Source organism: Macaca nemestrina, chromosome 20 (assembly GCF_043159975.1).
Source record: "Macaca nemestrina isolate mMacNem1 chromosome 20, mMacNem.hap1, whole genome shotgun sequence".
In the NCBI taxonomy this organism is placed as follows: domain Eukaryota; kingdom Metazoa; phylum Chordata; class Mammalia; order Primates; family Cercopithecidae; genus Macaca; species Macaca nemestrina.
Window position 1 is genome coordinate 10,588,836 of NC_092144.1, and position 20,448 is coordinate 10,609,283.

The 20,448-nt window shown below is 53.8% G+C and overlaps 1 protein-coding gene and 1 long non-coding RNA gene across 8 annotated transcripts in view; one reads left to right on the forward strand and one right to left on the reverse strand.

Annotated features, from left to right (window-relative positions):
* Positions 1-11,287, forward strand: part of LOC105486920 (low density lipoprotein receptor) — a 45,957-nt gene extending 34,670 nt beyond the window's left edge. For both annotated transcript variants that reach the window (XM_071086783.1, XM_071086784.1), the window contains exons 16-18: positions 4,520-4,597; positions 6,740-6,897; positions 8,455-11,287. In XM_071086783.1, coding sequence (XP_070942884.1) covers positions 4,520-4,597; positions 6,740-6,897; positions 8,455-8,490 — 272 coding nt within the window. In that variant the 3' untranslated portion in view covers positions 8,491-11,287. The remainder of the gene's footprint in view (positions 1-4,519; positions 4,598-6,739; positions 6,898-8,454) is intronic.
* LOC139360265 (uncharacterized) lies at positions 586-20,366 on the reverse strand. Of its 6 annotated transcripts, none has more exons than XR_011617546.1 (7): positions 15,645-16,353; positions 14,208-15,359; positions 13,874-13,990; positions 12,066-12,221; positions 8,307-9,862; positions 5,253-5,369; positions 586-4,534 (listed from the first exon to the last, which is right to left on the reverse strand). It is a non-coding gene; the product is annotated as an uncharacterized lncRNA (long non-coding RNA). The 6 variants fall into 6 exon arrangements; XR_011617550.1 differs by lacking the exon at positions 15,645-16,353 and having other exon boundaries at positions 586-2,854; positions 4,361-4,534; positions 14,208-14,834; XR_011617549.1 differs by lacking the exons at positions 14,208-15,359; positions 15,645-16,353 and adding an exon at positions 20,131-20,366.
* Between the last annotated feature and the right edge of the window lie 82 nt (positions 20,367-20,448).

Sequence of the window (20,448 nt, forward strand, 5' to 3'; positions counted from 1 at the left end):
ATTTGCTCTTGTTGCCCAGGCTGGAGTGCAGTGGCGCGATCTCGGCTCACCATAACCTCTGGCTCCTGGGTTCAAGCGATTCTCCTGTCTCAGCCTCCGGAGTAGCTGGGATTACAGGCATGCGCCACCATGCCTGGCTAATTTTGTGTTTTTAGTACAGACAGGGTTTCTCTATGTTGGTCAGGCTGGTCGTGAACTCCCAACCTCAGGTGATCCGCCTGCCTGAGCCTCCCAAACTGCTGGGATTATAGGCATGAGTCACCACGCCTGGCCTTGTTTTGTTTTGTTTTGTTTTGTTTTTTGAGACGGAGTCTCGCTCTGTCGCCCAGACTGGAGTGCAGTGGCGCGATCTCGGCTCACTGCAAGCTCCGCCTCCCGGGTTCACGCCATTCTCCTGCCTCAGCCTCCCGAGTAGCTGGGACTACAGGCGCCCGCCACCACGCCCGGCTAATTTCTTTTTGTATTTTTAGTAGAGACGGGGTTTCACCGTGTTAGCCAGGATGGTCTCGATCTCCTGACCTCGTGATCCGCCCACCTCGGCCTCCCAAAGTGCTGGGATTACAGGCTTGAGCCACCGCGCCCGGCTTTGTTTTGTTTTTTGAGACAGAGTCTCGCTCTCACCCATGCTGTAGTGCAGTGACGCGGTCTCGGCTCATTGTAACCTCCGCTTCCCAGGTTCAAGCGATTCTTCTGCCTCCATCTCCCAAGTAGAGTAGCTGGGATTACAGGCACCGCCGCCATGCCTGGCTAATTTTTGCATTTTTAGTAGAGATGGGGTTTCACAATGTTGGCCAGACTGGTCTCAAACTTCTGACCTCAAGTCATCTGCCCGCCTCGGCCCCCGCCAAGTGCTGAGATTATAGGCGTGAGCCACCACACCGGGCCTACAATTTATTTTTTGGTGACTCATACCTGTAATCCCAGCACTTCGGGCGGCCAAGGTGGGAGAATGGCTTGAGCCCAGTAGTTCAAGTCCAGCCTGGGCAACACAGCAAGACCCTATCTCTACTACAAAATAAGTAACAAAGAAGCTAATTTTTTTCTTTTAAAACCCAACTATTCAACATGGTAATGCAATATATTTTTTAAAATTCTTTTTTTTGAAACGGAGCCTCTCACTGTTGCCCGGGCTGGAGTACAGTGTCGCCATCTCAACTCACTGCACCCTCTGCCTCCCAGGTCCAAGTGATTCTCCTGCCTTAGCCTCCCAAGTAGCTGGGATTACAGGTGCCCACCACCATGCCCGGCTAATATTTTTGTATTTTTAGTAGAGACGGTTTCACAATGTAGGGCAGGCTGGTCTTGAACTCCTGACCTCGTGATCCACCCGCCTTGGCCTCCCAAAGTGCTGGGATTACAGGCATGAGCCACGGTGCCTGGCCAAAACTTTTTTATTTTTATTTTTTTGGGACACGGTCTCACTGTGTACCCCAGACTGGAGTGATAGAGCACTGTCACGGCTCACTGCAGCCTCAACCTCCCAGGGACCAGGTGATCTTCCCGCTTCAGTCTCCCAGGTAGCTGGGACTACAGGCATGAGCCACCACACCCAGCTAATTTTTGAATTTTTTTGTAGAGACGGGGTTTCGCCTTGTGGCCCAGGCTGGTCTCCAACTCCCGGGCTCAAGCGATCTGCCCACCTTGGCCTCCCAAAGTGCTGAGATTAATGCAATTTAAACAAAATTTTGGCCAGGCATGGTGGCTCACGCCTGTATTCCCAACACTTTGGGAGGAAAAGGCGGGCAGATCACTTGAGGTCAGGAGTTCGAGACTAACCTGGCCAACATGGTGAAACCCCCCAGTCTACTAAAAAAACACAAAAGTTACCTGGGCATAGTGGTGGGCGCCTGTAATCCCAACTCCTTGGGATGCTGAGGGTAGAGAATTGCTTGAACTTGGGAGACAGTGAGCCAAGGTCATGCCACTGGACTCCAGCCTGGGTGACAGAGCAAAACTCTGTCTCCAAGAACATTTTTTTTTTTTTTTTTTTTTTTTAAATCATCACAGTATAGCCAAGGCCTGGCCATTTACTTCTGTAAATAAAGTTTTATTGGAGCCAGTGGTCCAGTGAGGCCGAATCCTGCAGGTGTAAGATCATAGCCTATCCTTGAAAATGTTGATATTTTGTTCATTGGGGGATTTTTTCATTAATTTAAATTTAAAAAAATAACACATTAAAGGCCAGTGTGGAGGTGCATGCCTGCAGTCCTAGCTACACCCAGAGGCTGAATGAGGCAGGAGACTTGCTTGAGCCCAAGAGTTGAAGTCCAGCCTGGGCAACATAGTAAGACTCCCATCTCTAAAAATAAAAATAATGCATTAGAATATTATTGGATTCCTGGGCAGGGCACAGGGGCTCATGCGTGTAATACCAGCACTTTGGGAGGCTGAGGCAGGCGGATCACATGAGGTCAGAAGTTTGAGACCAGCCTGGCCAACATGGTGAAACCCTGTCTCTACTAAAACACAAAAATTAGCCAGGAGTGGTGGCACACACCTGTAATCCCAGCTACTCGGGAGGCTGAAGCATGAAAATCACTTGAATCCAGGAGGCGGAGGTTGCAGTGAGCTGAGATTGTGCCATTGCACTCCAATCCTGGGGGACAAGAGTGATACTCCATCCCCACCCCCCCCCCCAAAAAAAAAGGAATATTATCGGATTCCTAAGCTTTTTGGCTCCTCCTTTAGTTTGGGGACTGGGGTGAGGGTCTGGCTGTCTTCGTCCTATAAGACCTGGCCTCACTGTCCTCCCTGGATGTGATGAGACCCAGGTATGGGTCAGGACGTCATTCATTTGTCCACCAGAGGGCGCCCAACCTGCTTTGCGCTGCTGGGATATGGTGCTCCTAGACTTCTAGCAAACAAAAAAAAACGGCACATCAGCAAATTTCAGACCTTTCTTTTTTTTTTTTTTTCCCCCAGAGTAGCTGAAACCTTTGTTCAGTTACAAGCAGGATAAAATGGAAACTGCCTGGGAGAGGCCAGGAAACCTTCTTTCTTTGGGGAGGTGGGGCACTGCTAGAATTCCAGACCTCCTCAAATTTGGCAAAGAAGCCATTCATTCATTCGTTCGTTCGTTCGTTCGTTCGTTCATTCATTCATTTGTGTAGAGAGGAGGGAGTTCTGGCTATGTTGCCCAGACTGGTCTCAAATTCCTGGCCTCAGGTGATTCTCCTGTCGTGGTCTCCTAATGTGCTGCGATTACAGGCGTGAATCACCGTGCCTAGCTCTAGTGGACTTGAAATGTTGACTTGCCCGGGGCCTTTATGTTGAATGGCCCAGGTCTACTTGCATGGTTCTGTACCGAGGTTATCCCCATCCCATAATTCGTGGGACAGTTGATGCAGGACAATCAGCCTCTGTGCCATTCAACCTCAGGACTGAGCATGCTGGGCACTGTGGGGTCCGAAGGTGGCTCCCCTGTCCCCTTCAAAATACACTCATTGTTTTTCTTTTCTTTTTCTTTTTTTTTCTTTTTGAGATGTAGTCTTGCTCTATTGCCCAGGCTGGAGTGCAGTGGCACGATCTCGGCTCACCGCAACCTCTGCCTCCTGGGTTCAAGTGATTCTCCTGCCTCAGCCTCCTGAGTAGGTGGGATTACAGGTGCCCGCCACCACGCCTGGCTAATTTTTGTATTTTTAGTAGAGACAGGGTTTCACCGTGTTGGCCAGGCTGGTCTTGAACTCCTGACCTCAGGCAATTTGCCCACCTCAGCCTCCCAAAGTGCTCGGATTACAGGTTTGAGCCACTAGGCCTGGCTTTTTTTTTTTTTTGAGAGGGAGTCTTGCTCTGTTGCCGAGGTTGAAGTGCAATGATGCGATCTTGGCTCACTGCAACTCCATCTCCCGGGTTCAAGTGATTCTCCTTCCTCAGCCTCCCAAGTAGCTGGAATTACAGGTGCCCGCCACCACGCCCACCTAATTTTGTATTTTTAGTAGAGACAGGGTTTCACTATGTTGATCAGGCTGGTCTTGAACTCCTGACCTTAGGTGATCCGCCCGCCTCAGCCTCCCAAAGTGCTGTGATTACAGGTGCAAGCCACCACGCCCGGACCAAAATATGCTCATTTTAATAAAATGCAGAGATAAGTTGACGAAAATTTCACCCACGACCTTGTCAACCTCCTGGAATGAAAGCCTCTGCGACCCTGCCCTAAAGACTCATGAATGTGAGGCTCAAGAACCTTCTTAGGCTGGGCTCGGTGCCTCGTGCCTGTAATCCCCACACTTTGGAAGGCTGAGACAGGAGGATCACTTGAGTTCAAGACCAGCCTGGGCAACATAGCCAGACCCCTATTTCTATCCTCCCAAAAAAAAGCCTTCTTAAACTGGAATTGAGTCCCACAACTTTGGTAACTCACAAATAAGCCCGTGTGGCGTCTCGCAGACTCGGGAGATTCTCCAAGTGCCCAGGGAGACGTGCTGGGCACTTTCCTGGCCGTGACTGCCGTCCTCTGCCTGCTCCATTTCTTGGTGGTCTTCCTTTAGACCTGGGCCTCACTCTTGCTTCTCTCCTGCAGCTCTGGGCGACGTTGCTGGCAGAGGAAATGAGAAGAAACCCAAGAGCGTGGGGGCTCTGTCCATCGTCCTCCCCACTGGTAAGTGTGGGCCAGTCCCCCAGCATCCCCCGGGTCACAGCCTCCTGCAATGTGACCTCGTGCCTGGCCGGTTGGGCCTGTTCACCTTTTCTCCCGGGCAGGGTACAGCCCCACTGAGTGTCCCTTATCACCCCGACAGCCTCTCCCGGCTTCGGGCTGACAGTGACAAGATCAGACAGCTAAGGGGTCAGATGGAGGACGTGGAGCTGGGTCCTGTGCTGCGGACATGGCCTCACCGAGACTTGAGTGCCTTCTGGGGAACTGGTTCTCTTGCCGGGGACTGTGTGGAGAGGCGCACTCTCACTGCCTCACTCATGCTCATCCTAACTCACATCACATTTCTTTTTTCCTTTTTCCTTAAATTTTAAGAAAAAAGAAATTTAATTTGTTTTAGAGACAGAGTCTTGCTCTGTCACCCAGGCTAGAGTGCAGGGGCGCGATCATGCCTTGCTGTAGCCTCAATGTCTAGGCTCAAGTGATCCTCCCACCTCGGCCTCCCGAGTAGCTGGTACAAGCCACTGTACCCCGGTTCCTATTTCTTAAAAAGTCACAGCCTTGTGTGTGGCTAATCCTGGACAGAAATATGGAAGAAGTCAGCTACTTCTGGGGTGTGGCTCACCCAGTGGGCTTCAGGTTAGATATTCCTTATACTTACGAGGCTGGGCGCCGTGGCTCATGCCTGTAATCCGAGCACTTTGGGAGGCTGAGATGGGTGGATCGCTTGGGCTTAGGGCTTCGAGACCAACCTGGGCAACATGGCGAAACCCTGTTTCTACAAAAGATACAAAAATTAGCTGGGCAGGTGACACTTGCCTGTGGTCCCAGCTACTTGAGGGGCTGAGGCAGGAGGATTGCTTGAACCTGGGAGGTCAAGGTTGCAATGAACTGAGACTGCGCCACTGTACTCCAGCCTGGCAACAGAGCAAGACTCCGTCTCAAAATAAATAAATAAATAAAATTCTTATGGATAGATTTGCCTATTTTCTGTTTGTTTGTTTTTTCTTTTTGGTTTTTTTTTTTTTTTTTTTTTTTTGAGATGGAGTCTTGCCCTGTCACCCAGGTTGGAGTGCAGTGACACGATCTTGGCTCACTGCAACCTCCACCTCCCGGGTTCAAGCGATTCTCCTGCCTCAGCCTCCCGAGTAGCTGGGACCATAGGCGCCCACCCCCACGCCCGGCTAATTTTTGTAGTTTTTAGTAGAGATGGGGTTTCACTATGTTAGCCAGGCTGATCTTGAACTCCTGACCTCATGATCCACCCGCCTCAGCCTCCCAAGGTGCTGGGATTATAGGCGTGAGCCACCGCGCCTGGCCTGTTTATTTTTTGTTTTTTTGAGATGGAGTCTCGCTTTGTTGCCCAGGCTGGAGTGCAGTTGCTCAACCTCAGCTCACTGCAACCTCCGCCTCTTGGGTTCAAGCAGTTCTCCTGCCTCAGCCTCCCGAGTAGCTGGGATTACAGGCACGCACCGCCATACCTGGCTGGTTTTTGTAATTTTAGTAGAGATGGGGTTTCACCTCATTGGCCAGGCTGGTCTCAACGCAAAAAAAAAAAAAAAAAAAAAAAAAAGCCGGATATGGTGGTGCATGTCTATAGTCCCAGCTATTCAGAAAGCTGAGTTGGGAGGATCGCTTGAGGCCAGGAGGTTGAGGCTGCAGTGATCTATGATGATGCCACTGCACTCCAGCCTGGGGCACAGAGCAAGACACTGTCTCTTTTTTTTTTTTTTTGATGGAGTCTTGCTCCGTCACCAGACTGGAATGCAGTGGTGCAATCTCAGCTTACTGCAACCTCCGCCTCCCGGGTTCAAGCAATTCTCCTGCCTCAGTCTCCCGAATAGCTGGGACTACAGGTACCCACCACCACGCCCAGCTAATTTTTGTCTTTTTAGTAGAGACGGGGTTTCACCATGTTGGCCAGGCTGGTCTCGAACTCCTGACCTCATGATCTGCCCGCCTCGGCCTCCCAAAGTGCTGGGATTACAGGCGTGAGCCACTGTGCCCAGCCCTCAAGACTATCTCTAAACAAACATAAAAGACCAGGAGTCCAGGTTATGGTATGATGCCCGTGTTTTCGCTCCAGCCATGGAGCTGGGTCTCTTGTCTTGAGCGGAGCTGTGTGACAGAGTGTGCCTCTCCCTACAGTGCTCCTCGTCTTCCTCTGCTTGGGGGCCTTCCTCCTCTGGAAGAACTGGCGGCTGAAGAGCATCAACAGCATCAACTTTGACAACCCTGTCTATCAGAAGACCACAGAGGATGAGGTCCACATTTGCCGCAACCAGGACGGCTACAGCTACCCCTCGGTGAGTGACCCCCTCTAGAAGGCCAGAGCCCATGGCGGCCCCTTCCCGGCTGGAGGCATAGGATTCTCAGGCCGAGGCTTCCCCAGCCCTCCAGATCGAGGACGGCCTTAGGTGAATGCTTCTGTGTGCTTGTTCAGAATGTCAGCGGACAACGGCCTCGCTGATGTAGAGGAACGCTGGATCAGCGCATAGAGTTCCATCAGATGGTGACGGGGCAAAGAAAGTCAAAAGGAGTTCAGGGGCCGGGCGTGGCGGCTCACGCCTGTAATCCCAGCACTTTGGGAGGCCAAGGTGGCGGATCACCTGAGGTCAGGAGTTCAAGATCAGCATGCCCAGCATAAGGAAACCCCGTCTCTACTAAAAATACAAAAAATTAGCTGGGCGTGGTAGCAGGCACCTGTAATCCCAGCTACTTGGGAAGCTGAGATAGAAAAATCGCTTGAACCCGGGAGGCGGAGGTTGCAGTGAGCCGAGATCGCACCACTGCACTGCAGCCCGGGTGGCAAGAGCAAAACTCCATTTCAAAAAAAGAGTTCAGAGGCCGGACACGGTGGTTCATACATGTGATCCCAGAACTTGGGGAGGCTGAGCAGGTGAGTCACCTGAGCTCAGAGTTCATGACCAGCCTGGGCAGCATAGCAAGACCCCATCTCTGCAAAAAAATAAAAATTTAGCCTAGACAAGCACCTATAGTTACAGCTACTAGGGAGGCTAAAGCAGGAGGTCAAGACTGCAGTGAGTCGTGATTGCACCACTGCACTCCAGCCTGGGTGACAGAGCAAGACTTTGTCTCTTAAAAAAACAAAACAAAACTCAAAGAAGGGTTTCCAGAGGGCTGGGAGGCAGGAAGGGAGAGGAGGTGTTTTTTGTGTGTGTTGTTGTTGTTGTTTTGAGACAGGGTCTTGCATTGTCACCCAGGCTGGAGTGCAGTGTTGCGATCATGGCTCACTGCAACTTCTGCCTCCTGGGTTCAAGCAATTCTCATGCCTCAGCCTCAGCCTCCTGAGTAGCTGGGATTACAACACTATGCCCGGGTAATTTCTGTATTTTTAGTAGAGATGAGGTTTTGCCATGTTGCCCAGACTGGTCTCGAACTCCTGACCTCAAGTGATCCACCCGCCTTGGCCTCCCCACGTGCTGGGATTGCAGGCGTGAGCTACCATGCCCGCCTTGATCTTCAGACAAGGGGTTTAGGGTAGGTAGGCTTCTCTGAGCCAGAGGAACAGCCTGTGCGAAGGCCCTGAGGCTGGACTGTGCCTGTTGGGTTTGAGGCCGTTGTAGCTGGAGCAAAGAGGGGTAAAAAGGCAGGAGATGACCAGGCTGGTTGTGCAGAGCCTTGTGGGCCACCGGGGGGGAGGACTTTGGCTTTTGCCCGAGAGCGGTGGGAAGTGACTGAATCGTGTACTCACCGTCTCCCTCTGGTGGCTCCTGGGGGAACATGCTGAGGGATCAGGATGTGGGAGGCTGCCGAGCCCAGGAGGTGAGAAGTAGGTGGCCTCCGGCCGAGTTTCCTGAATGCTGGACTGATCGTTTCCGCTGTTTACCATTTGTTGGCAGAGACAGATGGTCAGTCTGGAGGATGACGTGGCGTGAACATCTGCCTGGAGTCCCTGGAGTCCGTCCCTGCCCAGAACGCTTCCTGAGACCTTGCCGGCCTCGTTTTAGTCAAAGACAGAGAAGACCAAAGCATTGCCTGCCAGAGCTTTGTTTTATATATTTATTCATCTGGGAGGCAGAACAGGCTTCGGACAGTGTCCATGCAGTGGCTTGGGTTGGGATTTTTGCTTGCTTTCTTTACTTGTGAAGGAGGAGAGAAACAGGCCCAGGGGCACCAGGATGACATGTCCATTTGGAAGTTTTGAGTTTCTCTCCACTGTGACACAATCCTCAAACGTGAAAGATGAAAGGGCAGGGGATGTCAGGTCCAGAGAAGCAAGTGGCTTTCAACACACGACAGCAGATGTCACCAACGGGACCCCTGGCCCTGCCTCGTCCACCAGTCTCTAAGCCGAACCCTTAAACTCAGGAGTCAACGTGTTTACCTCTTCTACGCAAGCCTTGCTCAACAGCCAAGTTAGCCTTTGCCCTGTCACCCCCGAATCAGGACCCACCCGGTGTCTTTCAAGCTGGGCTTGTACCTTCCTCAAACCAGGAAAGGGATTCATGGCGTCGGAACTGATCTGGCTGAATCCGTGGTGGCACTGAGACCAAACTCATTCACCAAATGATGCCACTTCCCAGAGGGAGAGCCTGAGTCTCTGGTCACCCTTAATATTTATTAAGTGCCTGAGACACCCGGTTACCTTGGCCATGAGGACACGTGGCCTGCACCCAGGTGTGGCTGTCAGGACGCCAGCCTGGTGCCCGTCCTCCCCACCCCTACCCACTTCCATTCCTGTGGTCTCCTTGCACTTTCTCAGTTCAGAGTTGTACATTGTGTAAATTCAGCATCTGTGTTGTTTTGCACTGTTTTCTGTCGTGTGTGTTGGGATGGGATCCCAGGCCAGGGAAAGCCCGTGTCAATGAATGCCAGAGACAGAGAGGGGCAGGTTGACCGGGATTTCAAAGCCGTGATGGTGAATATTGAGAACTGCCATTGTCTTCTTTATGTCTGCTCACCTAGTGCCTCCACTACTATGCAAATGCCTCCAAGCCATTCACATCCCCGATCTTGTCATTGATGGGTATGTGTTTAAAACATGCATGGTAAGGCCAGGTGCAATGGCTCATGCCTGTAATCCCAGCACTTTGGGAGGCCCAGGAGGGCGGATCATCTGAGGTTAGGAGTTCGAGACCAGCCTGGCCAACATGGTGAAACTCTGTCTCTACAAAAAATACAAAAGGTAGCCGGGTGTGGTGGTGCATACCTGTAATCCCAGTGACTCGGGAGGCTGAGGCAGGAGAATCGCTTGAACCCAGGAGTTGGAAGTTGCAGTGAGCTGAGATTGTGCCATTGCACTCCAGCCTGGGTGACAAAAGCAAAACTTGTTTCAAACAAAACAAAACAAAACAAAAAACACATGCCTGGTGCATCAGCAGCCTGTGGCCTCTGGCCAGGCATGGCGAGGCTGAGGTGGGAGGAGGGTTTGAGCTCAGGCATTTGAGGCTGCTGTAAGCTATGATTATGCCACTGCACTCCAGCCTGGGCAACATAGTAAGACCCCATCTCTTAAAAAATGAAGTTGGCCAGACACAGGTGCCTCATGCCTGTAATCCCCTGCAATCCCAGCACTTTGGGAGGCTGAGTCAGAAGGATCACTTGATCTCCTGACCTCGTGATCTGCCCACCTTAGCCTCCCAGAATGCTTGCATTACAGGCGTGAGCCACCACGCCCAGCCAACGCCTGGCTACTTTTTGAATTTTTGGTAGAGATGGGGTTTCACCATGTTGGTCAGGCTGGTCTTGAACTCCTGACCTTGGGTGATCCGCCCGCCTGAGCCTCCCAAAGTGCTGGAATTACAGGTGTGAGCCACCACCCGGGCCGGCCTCGCTCCCTTCTTTCATCTGTTTGTGGCTTGGACTCCCCAGGAGAAGGACCCAGGAGGGGAAGATTTTCAGGAGTTGGAGACCAGGCCTGAGCAACAAAGCGAGATCCCATCGCTACAAAAATCAAAAAGTTAAAAATCAGCAGGGTGCGGTGGTGCGTGCCTGTGATCCCAGCTACTCGGGAGGCTGAGGCAGGAGGATCGCCTGAGCCCAGGAGGTGGAGGTTGCAGTGAGCCATGATCAAGCTACTGCACTCCAGCCTGGGCAACAGATCAAGACTCTATCTCATAAATAAAACTAAAAAAAAAAGTAAATCCTCCCGTCTGGATCGTTTGACGGGACTTCAGGTTCTTTCTGAAATTGCCCTAAATGTTACTGTTGCACTGATGACCCGAGAGAGAGTGACAGCCTCCCTCAGATTCCCGGTGTGAAGATGTCACAGGGATTGGCTGTTGTCCCCAGGGACGAAACACTGTGCCCCCCCCCAGTGCAGGGAACCATGACAAGCCTTTCTGGTTTCGGAGCATGCAAATGCATCCCTGTACAGATAGTGGGGTTTTTTGTTATGTTTGCACTTTGTATATTGGTTGAAACTGTTATCACTTATATATATATACAGGTATATATAAAATCTATTTATTTATGCAAACGCTGGTTGCTGTATTTGTTCAGTGACTATTCTCGGTGCCCTGCGTAGTGGGTTATTGTCTCTGAAATGCCTCTTCTTTATGTACAAAGATTATGTGCACAAACTGGACTGTGTGCAACGCTTTTCGGGAGGATGACGTCCCCGCTGTATGTATGAGTGGCTTCTGGGAGACGGGTGTCACTTTTTAAACCACTGTATAGAAGGTTTTTGTAGCCTGACTGTCTTACTGTGATCAATTAAATTTCTTAAATGAACCGGTTTGTCTAAATTCAACGCACTTTCTTCTGTTCGCTCATTTCTTTTTTTTTTTTTTTTTTTTTTTTTTTTTGAGACGGAGTCTGGCTCTGTCACCCCGGGCTGGAGAGCAGTGGCATGATCTTGGCTCACTGCAACCTCCGCCTCCCAGGTTCAAGCAATTCTCCTGCCTCAGCCTCCCTAGTAGCTGGGATGACAGGCGAGTGCCACCATGCCTGGCAATTTTTTTTTTTGAGATGGAGTCTGGCTCTGTCGCCCAGGCTGGAGTGCAGTGGGGCCATCTCAGCTCACTGCAACCTCCGCCTCCTGGGTTAATGCCATTCTCCCACCTCAGCCTCCCAAGTAACTGGGGCCACAAGCGCCCGTCACCACGCCTGGCTAATTTTTTGTATTTTTAGTAGAGACGGGGTTTCACTGTGTTAGCCAGGATGGTCTTGATCTCCTGACCTTGTGATCTGCCCACCTTAGCCTCCCAAAATGCTTGCATTACAGGCATGAGCCACCACACCCAGCCAATGCCTGGCTAATTTTTGAATTTTTGGTAGAGATGGGGTTTCACCATGTTGGTCAGGCTGGTCTTGAACTCCTGACCTTGGGTGATCTGCCCACCTCAGCCTCCCAAAGTGCTGGGATTACAGGTGTGAGCCCCCGCCCAGGCCGGCCTTGCTCCCTTCTTTCATCTGTTTGTGGATTGGACTCCCCAGGAGAAGGGCCCAGAAGGGGGAGATTTTCCCAGAACTCTGGGCCGCATGCGGTCTCCACGGGCTGCCACGGTACCTGGCCTGTGCTGTGATGGCTGCCCTGGTGAGTGTGTTCTCTGCTGTCGCTTCTCTGAGTTGGAGATTTTGTCAAGTCCTCTGCTCATCCATTCATTCACTCGACAAATGTTGAGTGCTTACTGCGAACCATGCTCTCTCGTAGGCTTGTGGGACACTACAGGGGATAAAAGAAATTAAAGATGGACCGCCGGGCGCCCGGTGGCTCACGCCTGTAATCCCAGCACTTTGGGAGGCAGAGGCGGGCGGATCACGAGGTCAGGAGATCGAGACCATCCTGGCTAACACGGTGAAACCCCGTCTCTACTAAAAATGCAAAAAATTAGCCAGGCGTGGTGGCGGGCGCCTGTAGTCCCAGCTACTCGGGAGGCTGAGGCAGGAGAATGGCGTGAACCCGGGAGGAGGAGCTTGCAGTGAGCCGAGATCGCGCCATTGCACTCCAGCCTGGGCGACTAAGCAAGACTCTGTCTCAAAAAAAAAAAAAAAAAAAAAAAAGAAATGAAAGATGGGTGCGGTGGCTCACGCCTGTAATTCCAGCACTTTGGGCGGCTGAGGCGGGCAGATCACAAGGTCAGGAGTTCGAGATCAGCCTGCCCAACATAGTGAAACCCCGCCTCTACTAAAAATACAAAAACATTAGCCAGGCATGCTGGTGGGTGCCTGTAATTCCAGCTACTTGGGAGGCTGAGGCAGGATAATCGTTTGGACTCAGGAGGCGGAGGTTGCAGTGAGCTGAGATCGCGCCACTGCACTCCAGCCTGGGCGACACAGAGAGACTCCATCTCAAAAAAAGGGTTAACGGCCGGGCGCGGTGGCTCAAGCCTGTAATCCCAGCACTTTGGGAGGCCGAGGCGGGCGGATCACAAGGTCAGGAGATCGAGACCACGGTGAAACCCCGTCTCTACTAAAAATACAAAAAATTAGCCGGGCGCGGTGGCGGGCGCCTGTAGTCCTAGCTACTCAGGAGGCTGAGGCAGGAGAATGGCGTGAACCGAGGAGGCGGAGCTTGCAGTGAGCCGAGATCGCGCCACTGCACTCCAACCTGGGCAACAGCGTGAGACTCCGTCTCAAAAAAAAAAAAAAAAAAAAAAAAAAAAAAAAAAAAAAAGGTTAACATGGTCAATTTTATGTGAGGTGTACTGGACTACAATTAAAATCACAAAAAATGTTCAAGATGAAATGGGGGGACAGTGAGGTAACCCAGAAATAAGCAACAGCAGAAAGCGCCACCACCACAAAACCAGGAGAGGGAAGACGTGGTTTCTGGAGCCTGGGAGCTGGTGGGAGCCAGAAACTCATAGGAGGGAAAGAACTGCTGCACATGTGGTCCCCGGCAGAGGGAGGGGGAAAGAGTCCAGCCCATCCCCTGCTCCAGGCTCTATCTCCCACCGCTGCCTCCCACCGCCTGAACCCAACAGGGACGGGCTGATGAAGCCCAGGCAATGGTGCCTTACTGGGTGGATTGAAGGAGGGACAGGGTCGGCCTGGGGGTGACACGACACTGGGGTGGTTAGGCCCACAAACGTGGCCGGGGGTCACGGCTCATGCCTGTAATCCCAGCACTTTGGGAGCCTGAGGCAGGAGGATTGCTTGAGCCCAGGAGTTCAAGAGCAGTCTGGGCAATATAGCAAGACCCCATCTCTAAAAAACATTCTAAAATTTCCAGGCTCACGCCTATAATCCCAGCACTCCGGGAGGCTGAGGCAGGCAGATCACCTGAGGTCAGGAGTTCAAGACCAGCCTGGCCAAAATGGTAAAACCCCGTCTCTACTAAACATACAAAAATTAGACAAGTGTGGTGGCGCATACCTGTAATCCCAGCTACTCGGGAGGCTGAGGCAGGAGAATCTCTTGAACTCGGGAGGCTGAGGTTGCAGTGAGCCAAGATCGTGCCACTGCACTCCAGGTGACAGAACGAGACTCTGCCTTAAAAAAACAAACAACAACAAAGAAATTTTAAAATTACCAGCCTGATATGATGGTGCACACCTGTAGTCCTAGCTACTTGAGAGGCTGACGTGGGAGGATCTCTTGAGCCCAGCACTTTGGGAGACCAACCTGGGCAGATTACCTGAGGTTGGGGATTTGAGACCAGCCTGACCAACCTGGAGAAACCCCGTCTCTACCAAAAATACAAAATTACCCGGGCGTATTGGCGCATGCCTGTAATCCCAGCTACTCAGGAGGCTGAGGCAGGAGAATTGCTTGAACCTGGGAGGCAGAGGCTGCAGTGAGCTGAGATCCCGCCATTGTACTCCAGCCTGGGCAACAAGAGCGAAACTCCGTCTCAAAAAACAAAACACCACAAAAATCCAAAAAGAGCAGACTGACCAGGCCACCTGGGTTCATATCCTGGCTCTGCCACTGACTCGCTGGGTGACGGGCACCTCAGAGCCTCAGTTTCTCCACCCGACAATGGAGACAAAGCTAATCTCCCCCTCCCCAGGGGCTCTGGAAGTGGCATGAGATGGGGGCTGCGCAGGCGCCCGGAGACAAAGGCAGGGCCTGTCATCTTTCCCGCGTCCACAGGGTGGCACTTCCTTCCTGCCTTCCGCCTTTTGTTTTGGGAAGCTTCCAAAACGCCCCTGGGAGGGAAAATGGAGCAGCCCACACAGGAAGCGTCCCGGAGCCTGCACACATGCGCTCGATAATTGCTTGATTGACGAAATTGGTGCTCAACCAAGTGGCAAACAGGATAAGTGGGCTCAGATGGCCAGGAAAACGGGAGGGCCTGGGAGGTGGCGGCTCAAGGGTGCTGAGACTGAGACGGGGCGGGGGAGGGGGGAGATGGGCAGGACTGGGGTGCATCCCCAGGCAGGGGTGGGGGGACCGGGTGCACAGCAGGGGTGGGGCATGACCCAGAGGAGAGGTCAGAGGTGATGGAAGATTCTGGTATCCAGCCTTGGCTGCTGCATTGGGAGGGAGCCTGTACCAGGGCTTTGCTTTGAGGGTGACACAGACCTGCAGACATTCAGAGTTTCCTGACCATCTATTGTTCTGCCCTGGTGGTCGCCGAAGGGAGGGAGGGTGACAGCCTCCCATTTTACAGAGAGAAATAGGAGTCTCGGGTCACTGTGGCTGGATTCTGATCCTCACCGGTTCCAGTTCTCTGGCTCAGAACGGGGCGCTGGTAAAATGCGCTTCTGGCTCCCTGGTCCATAGGCTCAGCACCCACCCATCCGCCCAAAGGCGCTTGTCCTGCAGGGCCGGGGGCAGCCTGCAGCTTGGAGAACGCCACCCCTGCAGACGGGATGAGGGCTGGTGGTCCTGTCCTGTCTCCGCAGGCTCAACAGCTCTGGCCAGGAGAGAGTGGAAGGTGGGAGGAATTTGCCCCACTCCCAGCAAGTCTGACACCCACAGCTAATGTCCCCTGCTGTCCCTCCCCCTCTCCTGTCCCCAGGCCGTTCCTCTTCCAGCAGCCCGAGGCATCCCAGACCACAGCTGTCTGCAGTGAGTCAGCCTGAGTCTCTGGGCTGAGCCAGGGCTGCCAGAGGGAGGTGGGGAGAGGGGTGTAGGCTGCCCGGCCCTGCAGCTGGCCCTGGCCTAGTCCCCCCCAACCTCCCCAGTCTGGGGTCAGCACCTTCCTCCCTTGCAGGCAGTGATTTTCCATGATGATGAAGGAATAAAAAAGCCACTGAGGATTCTGAGTGGGAGTCCCTGGTCCCCATCACCCCACTGAGCACGGCCGCATGGGTTTCCTGGCAACTTTCTGCTCCATCCGCAGCCGTCCCTCCCCTGGGCTGGGCTGCTCTGGGGCTGTTCCTGGGATGGGGAGCGGGGAGCTTGGGGGTAAATAATGACATCAGCCACCTAGACAGGCGGGGCCACTGTGTCAAGGGGCCCATGTCAGGTTCCCTTCTCCCAGAGCTGGGGTTTGTCTTGGAATCGGAAAATCCTCCCCACATTGCCCTGTGGCCTGCAGGCCTGGCGTGATCAAGGACCCTGCCCTCCTGCTATCCCCCTGTCTCCTCCATGCCAGCCTTGCTGTGTCCCCTGCCTGGCTCACAGTTTCCACACCTTTATCCCCCGGGGACTCATGTCTGGGACAAATGACGCCTCCTCCCTGGGCCTCCCACAGAGCCACAGAGCATCCCTCCCCGACCCCACAGTGTTCATTTGTGGGTAGGGATTAAGAGCACAGCTTGAATTAAAGCCCTGGCTCTGACACCGGCCTGCAGAAAACCTGACACAGTGGCCTCCACTGGGGCGTGACTCCATGAAGGAGGGCCTGGCCGGCCACAGGCTTACAGCACACTTTTCTCTTTTCTTTCTTCCTTCCTTCCTTTCCTTTCTTTCTCTCTCTCTCTCCCTCCCTCCCTCCCTCCCTCCCTCCCTTCCTCCCTTCCTTCCTTCCTCCCTCTCTCCCTTCCTTCTTCCCCTCCTCCCCTCCCCTCTTTTTTTTTTTTTTTTGAGACAGGGCCTCGCTTTATCACCCAGGCTGGAGTGCAGTGGTGCGATCCTAGCTCACTGCAGCCTTGACCTCCCAGGGTTGAGGCAATCCTCCCGCCTCAGCCTCCCAAGTAGCCAGGACTATGGGTGCACGCTACCATGCCTGGCTAATTTTTTAGGTCTTTTGTAGAGACAGGAGTCTCACCATGTTGTCCAGGCTGGTCTTGAACTCCTCAGTTCAAGCAATCTTCCTGCCTTGGCCTCCCAAAGTGCTGGGATTACAGGCATGAGCCACAGTGCCTGGCCCAGTTCACATTTCTAAGTAAATATGGGAGGCCAGCCAGGCGCAGTGGCTGTAATCCCAGCACTTTGTGAGGCCGAGGTGGGTGGATCACCTGAGGTCAGGAGTTCCAGACCAGCCTGGCCAACCTGGTGAAACCCCATCTTTACTTAAAAAAATACAAAAATTAGTGGGATGTGATGTCAGGTACCTGGGTTCAAATCCAGCCTTGGAAGCTTGCTTCCTGTGCACAGGCAAGCCCCATTGCGATCTGTTTCTTTATTTTTTTTGAGACGGCGTCTTGCTCTGTCACCCAGGCTAGAGTGCAGTGGTGTGATCTCAGGTCACTGCAACGTCCGCCTCCTGGGTTCAAGCGATTCTCCTGCTTCAGCCTCCTGAGTAGCTGGGATTACAGGCATGTGCCTCCACGCTCAACTAATTTTTGTATTTTTAGTAGAGATGGGGCTTCACCATCTTGGCCAGGCTGGTCTCAAACTCCTGACCTCGTAATCTGCTTGCCTCAGCCTCCCAACGTGCTGGGATTACAGGGGTGAGCCACTGCACCCGGCCATGATCTGTTTCTTTTAACCATAAACTGGGAAGAACTTTGAGCACGTCTTAGTCCAGAACTATCAGGGAAGAGGCACTGAAAGCCAGGCCAGAGGAGGGTTGCATGAAAGGCTTGGCCCCAGCTACTCAGGAGGCTGAGGCAGGTGGATTGTTTGAGCCGATGAATTCGAGGCTGCAGTGAGGCTGTGATCACGCCACTGCACTCCAGCCTAGGCAACAGAGTGAAACCCTGTCTCAAAAAAAAAAAAAAAAAAAAAGAGGCCGGGCGCGGTGGCTCAAGCCTGTAATCCCAGCACTTTGGGAGGCCGAGGCGGGTGGATCACGAGGTCAGGAGATCGAGACTATCCTGGCTAATATGGTGAAACCCCGTCTCTACTAAAAATACAAAAAACTAGCTGGGCGTGGTGGCGGGCGCCTGTAGTCTCAGCTACTTGGGAGGCTGAGGCGGGAGAATGGCGTGAACCCGGGAGGCGGAGCTTGCAGTGAGCCGAGATCACGCCACTGCACTCCAGCCTGGGAGACACAGTGAGACTCCATCTCAAAAAAAAAAAAAAAAAAAAAAAGAAAAGGCCGGGCGCGGAGGCTCAAGCCTGTAATCCCAGCACTTTGGGAGGCCAAGACGGGCGGATCACGAGGTCAGGAGATCAAGACCATCCTGGCTAACACGGTGAAACCCTGTCTCTACTAAAAAATACAAAAAACTAGTCGGGCGAGGTGGCGGGCGTCTGTGGTCCCAGCTACTTGGGAGGCTGAGGCAGGAGAATGGCGTAAACCCGGGAGGCGGAGCTTGCAGTGAGCTGAGATCCGGCCACTGCACTCCAGCCTGGGCGACAGAGCAAGACCCCATCTCAAAAAAAAAAAAAAACAAGGCGCAGCCATCCCAAGCTGCTCCCAGCCGCCTGCCCCTCTGGGTGGCCTCCACTATTGGCTGAGGACGCACTTTACCCCCGCCAGGGCCTGGGGAGTCCTGGGGAAAGGGACCCGAGTCTAGTCCTCAGGGGAAGCTGCCCAGTGAGCAGCAGGGCGTGAGGAAGGCTTCAGCCTCGAGACTCCATAGGCCCTGGGCTCCCGTCCCCAGAAACACCAGTTACGAGCAGGGGACTGGCCATGGTGTGAGTTCGTGGCCTGCACACCTCCTACCAATAATGACTAAGTGGCTAGAGCTTTGGGCTGCCCCCCTGCCGCCCTCTGGGGCTCGGGCAGGTGCAGGTGTGGATGCCCACCCTGGCTTGGCCGCTTCCCACCTGGGTGGCTTCGGACACAGGGTGGATTCCTCAAAGGAGCTACCTCCCATCTGAGAAGCCAGCGTGATCCTCCAGGGGCTGCTGATGCACACACGCTGCCCCGGTCCCGAGTGAGATCACCCTGCCCCTGGGGGACGTTGGGGGCTTCGCTGCTTAAGTTCACAATCCAGGGTCGTCCTTGTCCTGTGTGCCTCAGTTTCCCCATCTGTAAAATGGATGGTCCTGGGGTTGAGCCTCAGTGCTGCAGGGACCAGTGTGGAGCCCCACATCCTGGGGCCTGAAACTTTACTCCCACCTCAGCAAGGCTGGGCTGAGCCATCAACAAGCCTCTGGCCGGCCTCCATCATTCAGGAAAGAGCCGGTGGCCGAAGGGGCAGCTCTCAGAGGGAGAACAAACGGGGGCGGGGGTGGGATGGGGCGGGGCTGGAGGCCACCGGCCTCAGGCTGTCCTGGGCACTCAGCCAGCGCTGGGCAGTGAGTCAGGGGCCAGGCATGCGGAGTGGGGCCTCTCCCGGCCCTGGAGATCAGGCACCTCCCGGAACCCGCCCGCTGGGCCCCCACCAGGCCGCGTTCCTCTCCCACTCACTCTCCCCATAGAGGGGACCCTGGACCTGCCTGAGGGGGATGGGAATGGGGATGTGGATGGTGGGCACAGGCCCCCTGATGGGACCGTCTCTTCCTTGGGGAAACTGAGGTCCAGGTTGCTGGGGTGGAGGGGATGTGGAGTGACAGGGCAGGGCAATGGCTCCTTGGCCCCCTCTGGGAACAAAGCCAGGCCATTCCTGTGGGGAGGGAGCGCCAACCCCAGGGTAGGGGGGCACGGGCCCTGGGCCAGGGGTACAGATAAACCTGGGCTCCCAGAACCCTCATCACTGCGGCCCCTCTGTCCTCATGCCTGCTTTCTCTCCAGGGCACTTGGAGCTGCAGTTTGCAGGACGAGAGGGAAACGTGCCCATTCCCCTACCCCGGGACTCTCAGCCATGCACGGGCTGGGCCCACTCCACTCCTGGCGCCCACAGTTGCACCAGTGAACCGGCCAGTGGGGGCATCCTGCCCCGTGTGCGGGAAGGAATGACCACAAAGGTGACAGCAGGCTCAGCCAGCCCTGGCACTGACACCTGACTTGCAAACTGGTCCCTGCCTGAGGCTTCAAGGCAGGCGAGAGGCTTTGTGTGACTTCTTCCCCGAAGGGACACTGGCAACAGCTGGAGACATTTCCTGTTGTTAAGGCTGAGGGGGAACTACTGGCATTTGGTGGGTGGAGGCCAGGGATGACACTAACTGTCCTATGACGCCCAGGACAGCCCCCAACACACAGAACGGCCGGGCCCAATGTCACTAGAGCTGAGGCGGAAAAGCCCTGCCCTGCTTCAGGTCTTCAGATCTTTGGGGGTCAGGGGCACAAATAGAGGACTCTGCTCGCCATTCAGGTCACATAAAAGAACCGGCCGGGCGCTGTCGCTTATGCTCCTAATCCCAGCGCTTTGGGAGGTCGAAGTGGGAGGATCGCTTGAGCCCAGGAGTTTGAGACCGGTCTGGGTAACATAGCAAGATCCCATTTCTACAAAAAGTGCAAAAATTACCTGGGCACGGTGGCATGCACCTGTAGTCTCAGCTGCTTCGGAGGCTGAGGTGGGAGGTTTGCTTGAGCCCAGGCGGTTGAGGCTGCAGTGAGCCGACATCGTGCCAGTGCACTCCAGCCTGGGTGACAGAGTGAGACTATCTCAAGAAAAGAAAAAAGAGAGAAAATCCATGAACTTGGAAAATTAAAACAGCCCCAAGGGCTTCTAGGAACACATCTAAACCCAGGCCCGCCATTCTCAGAATTTTTGCAAGCCGAATGGACTGAGATTTCTGACATTTCAGGGCTAGACTCAAAAATCCCTTTAAAAAAAATTTTT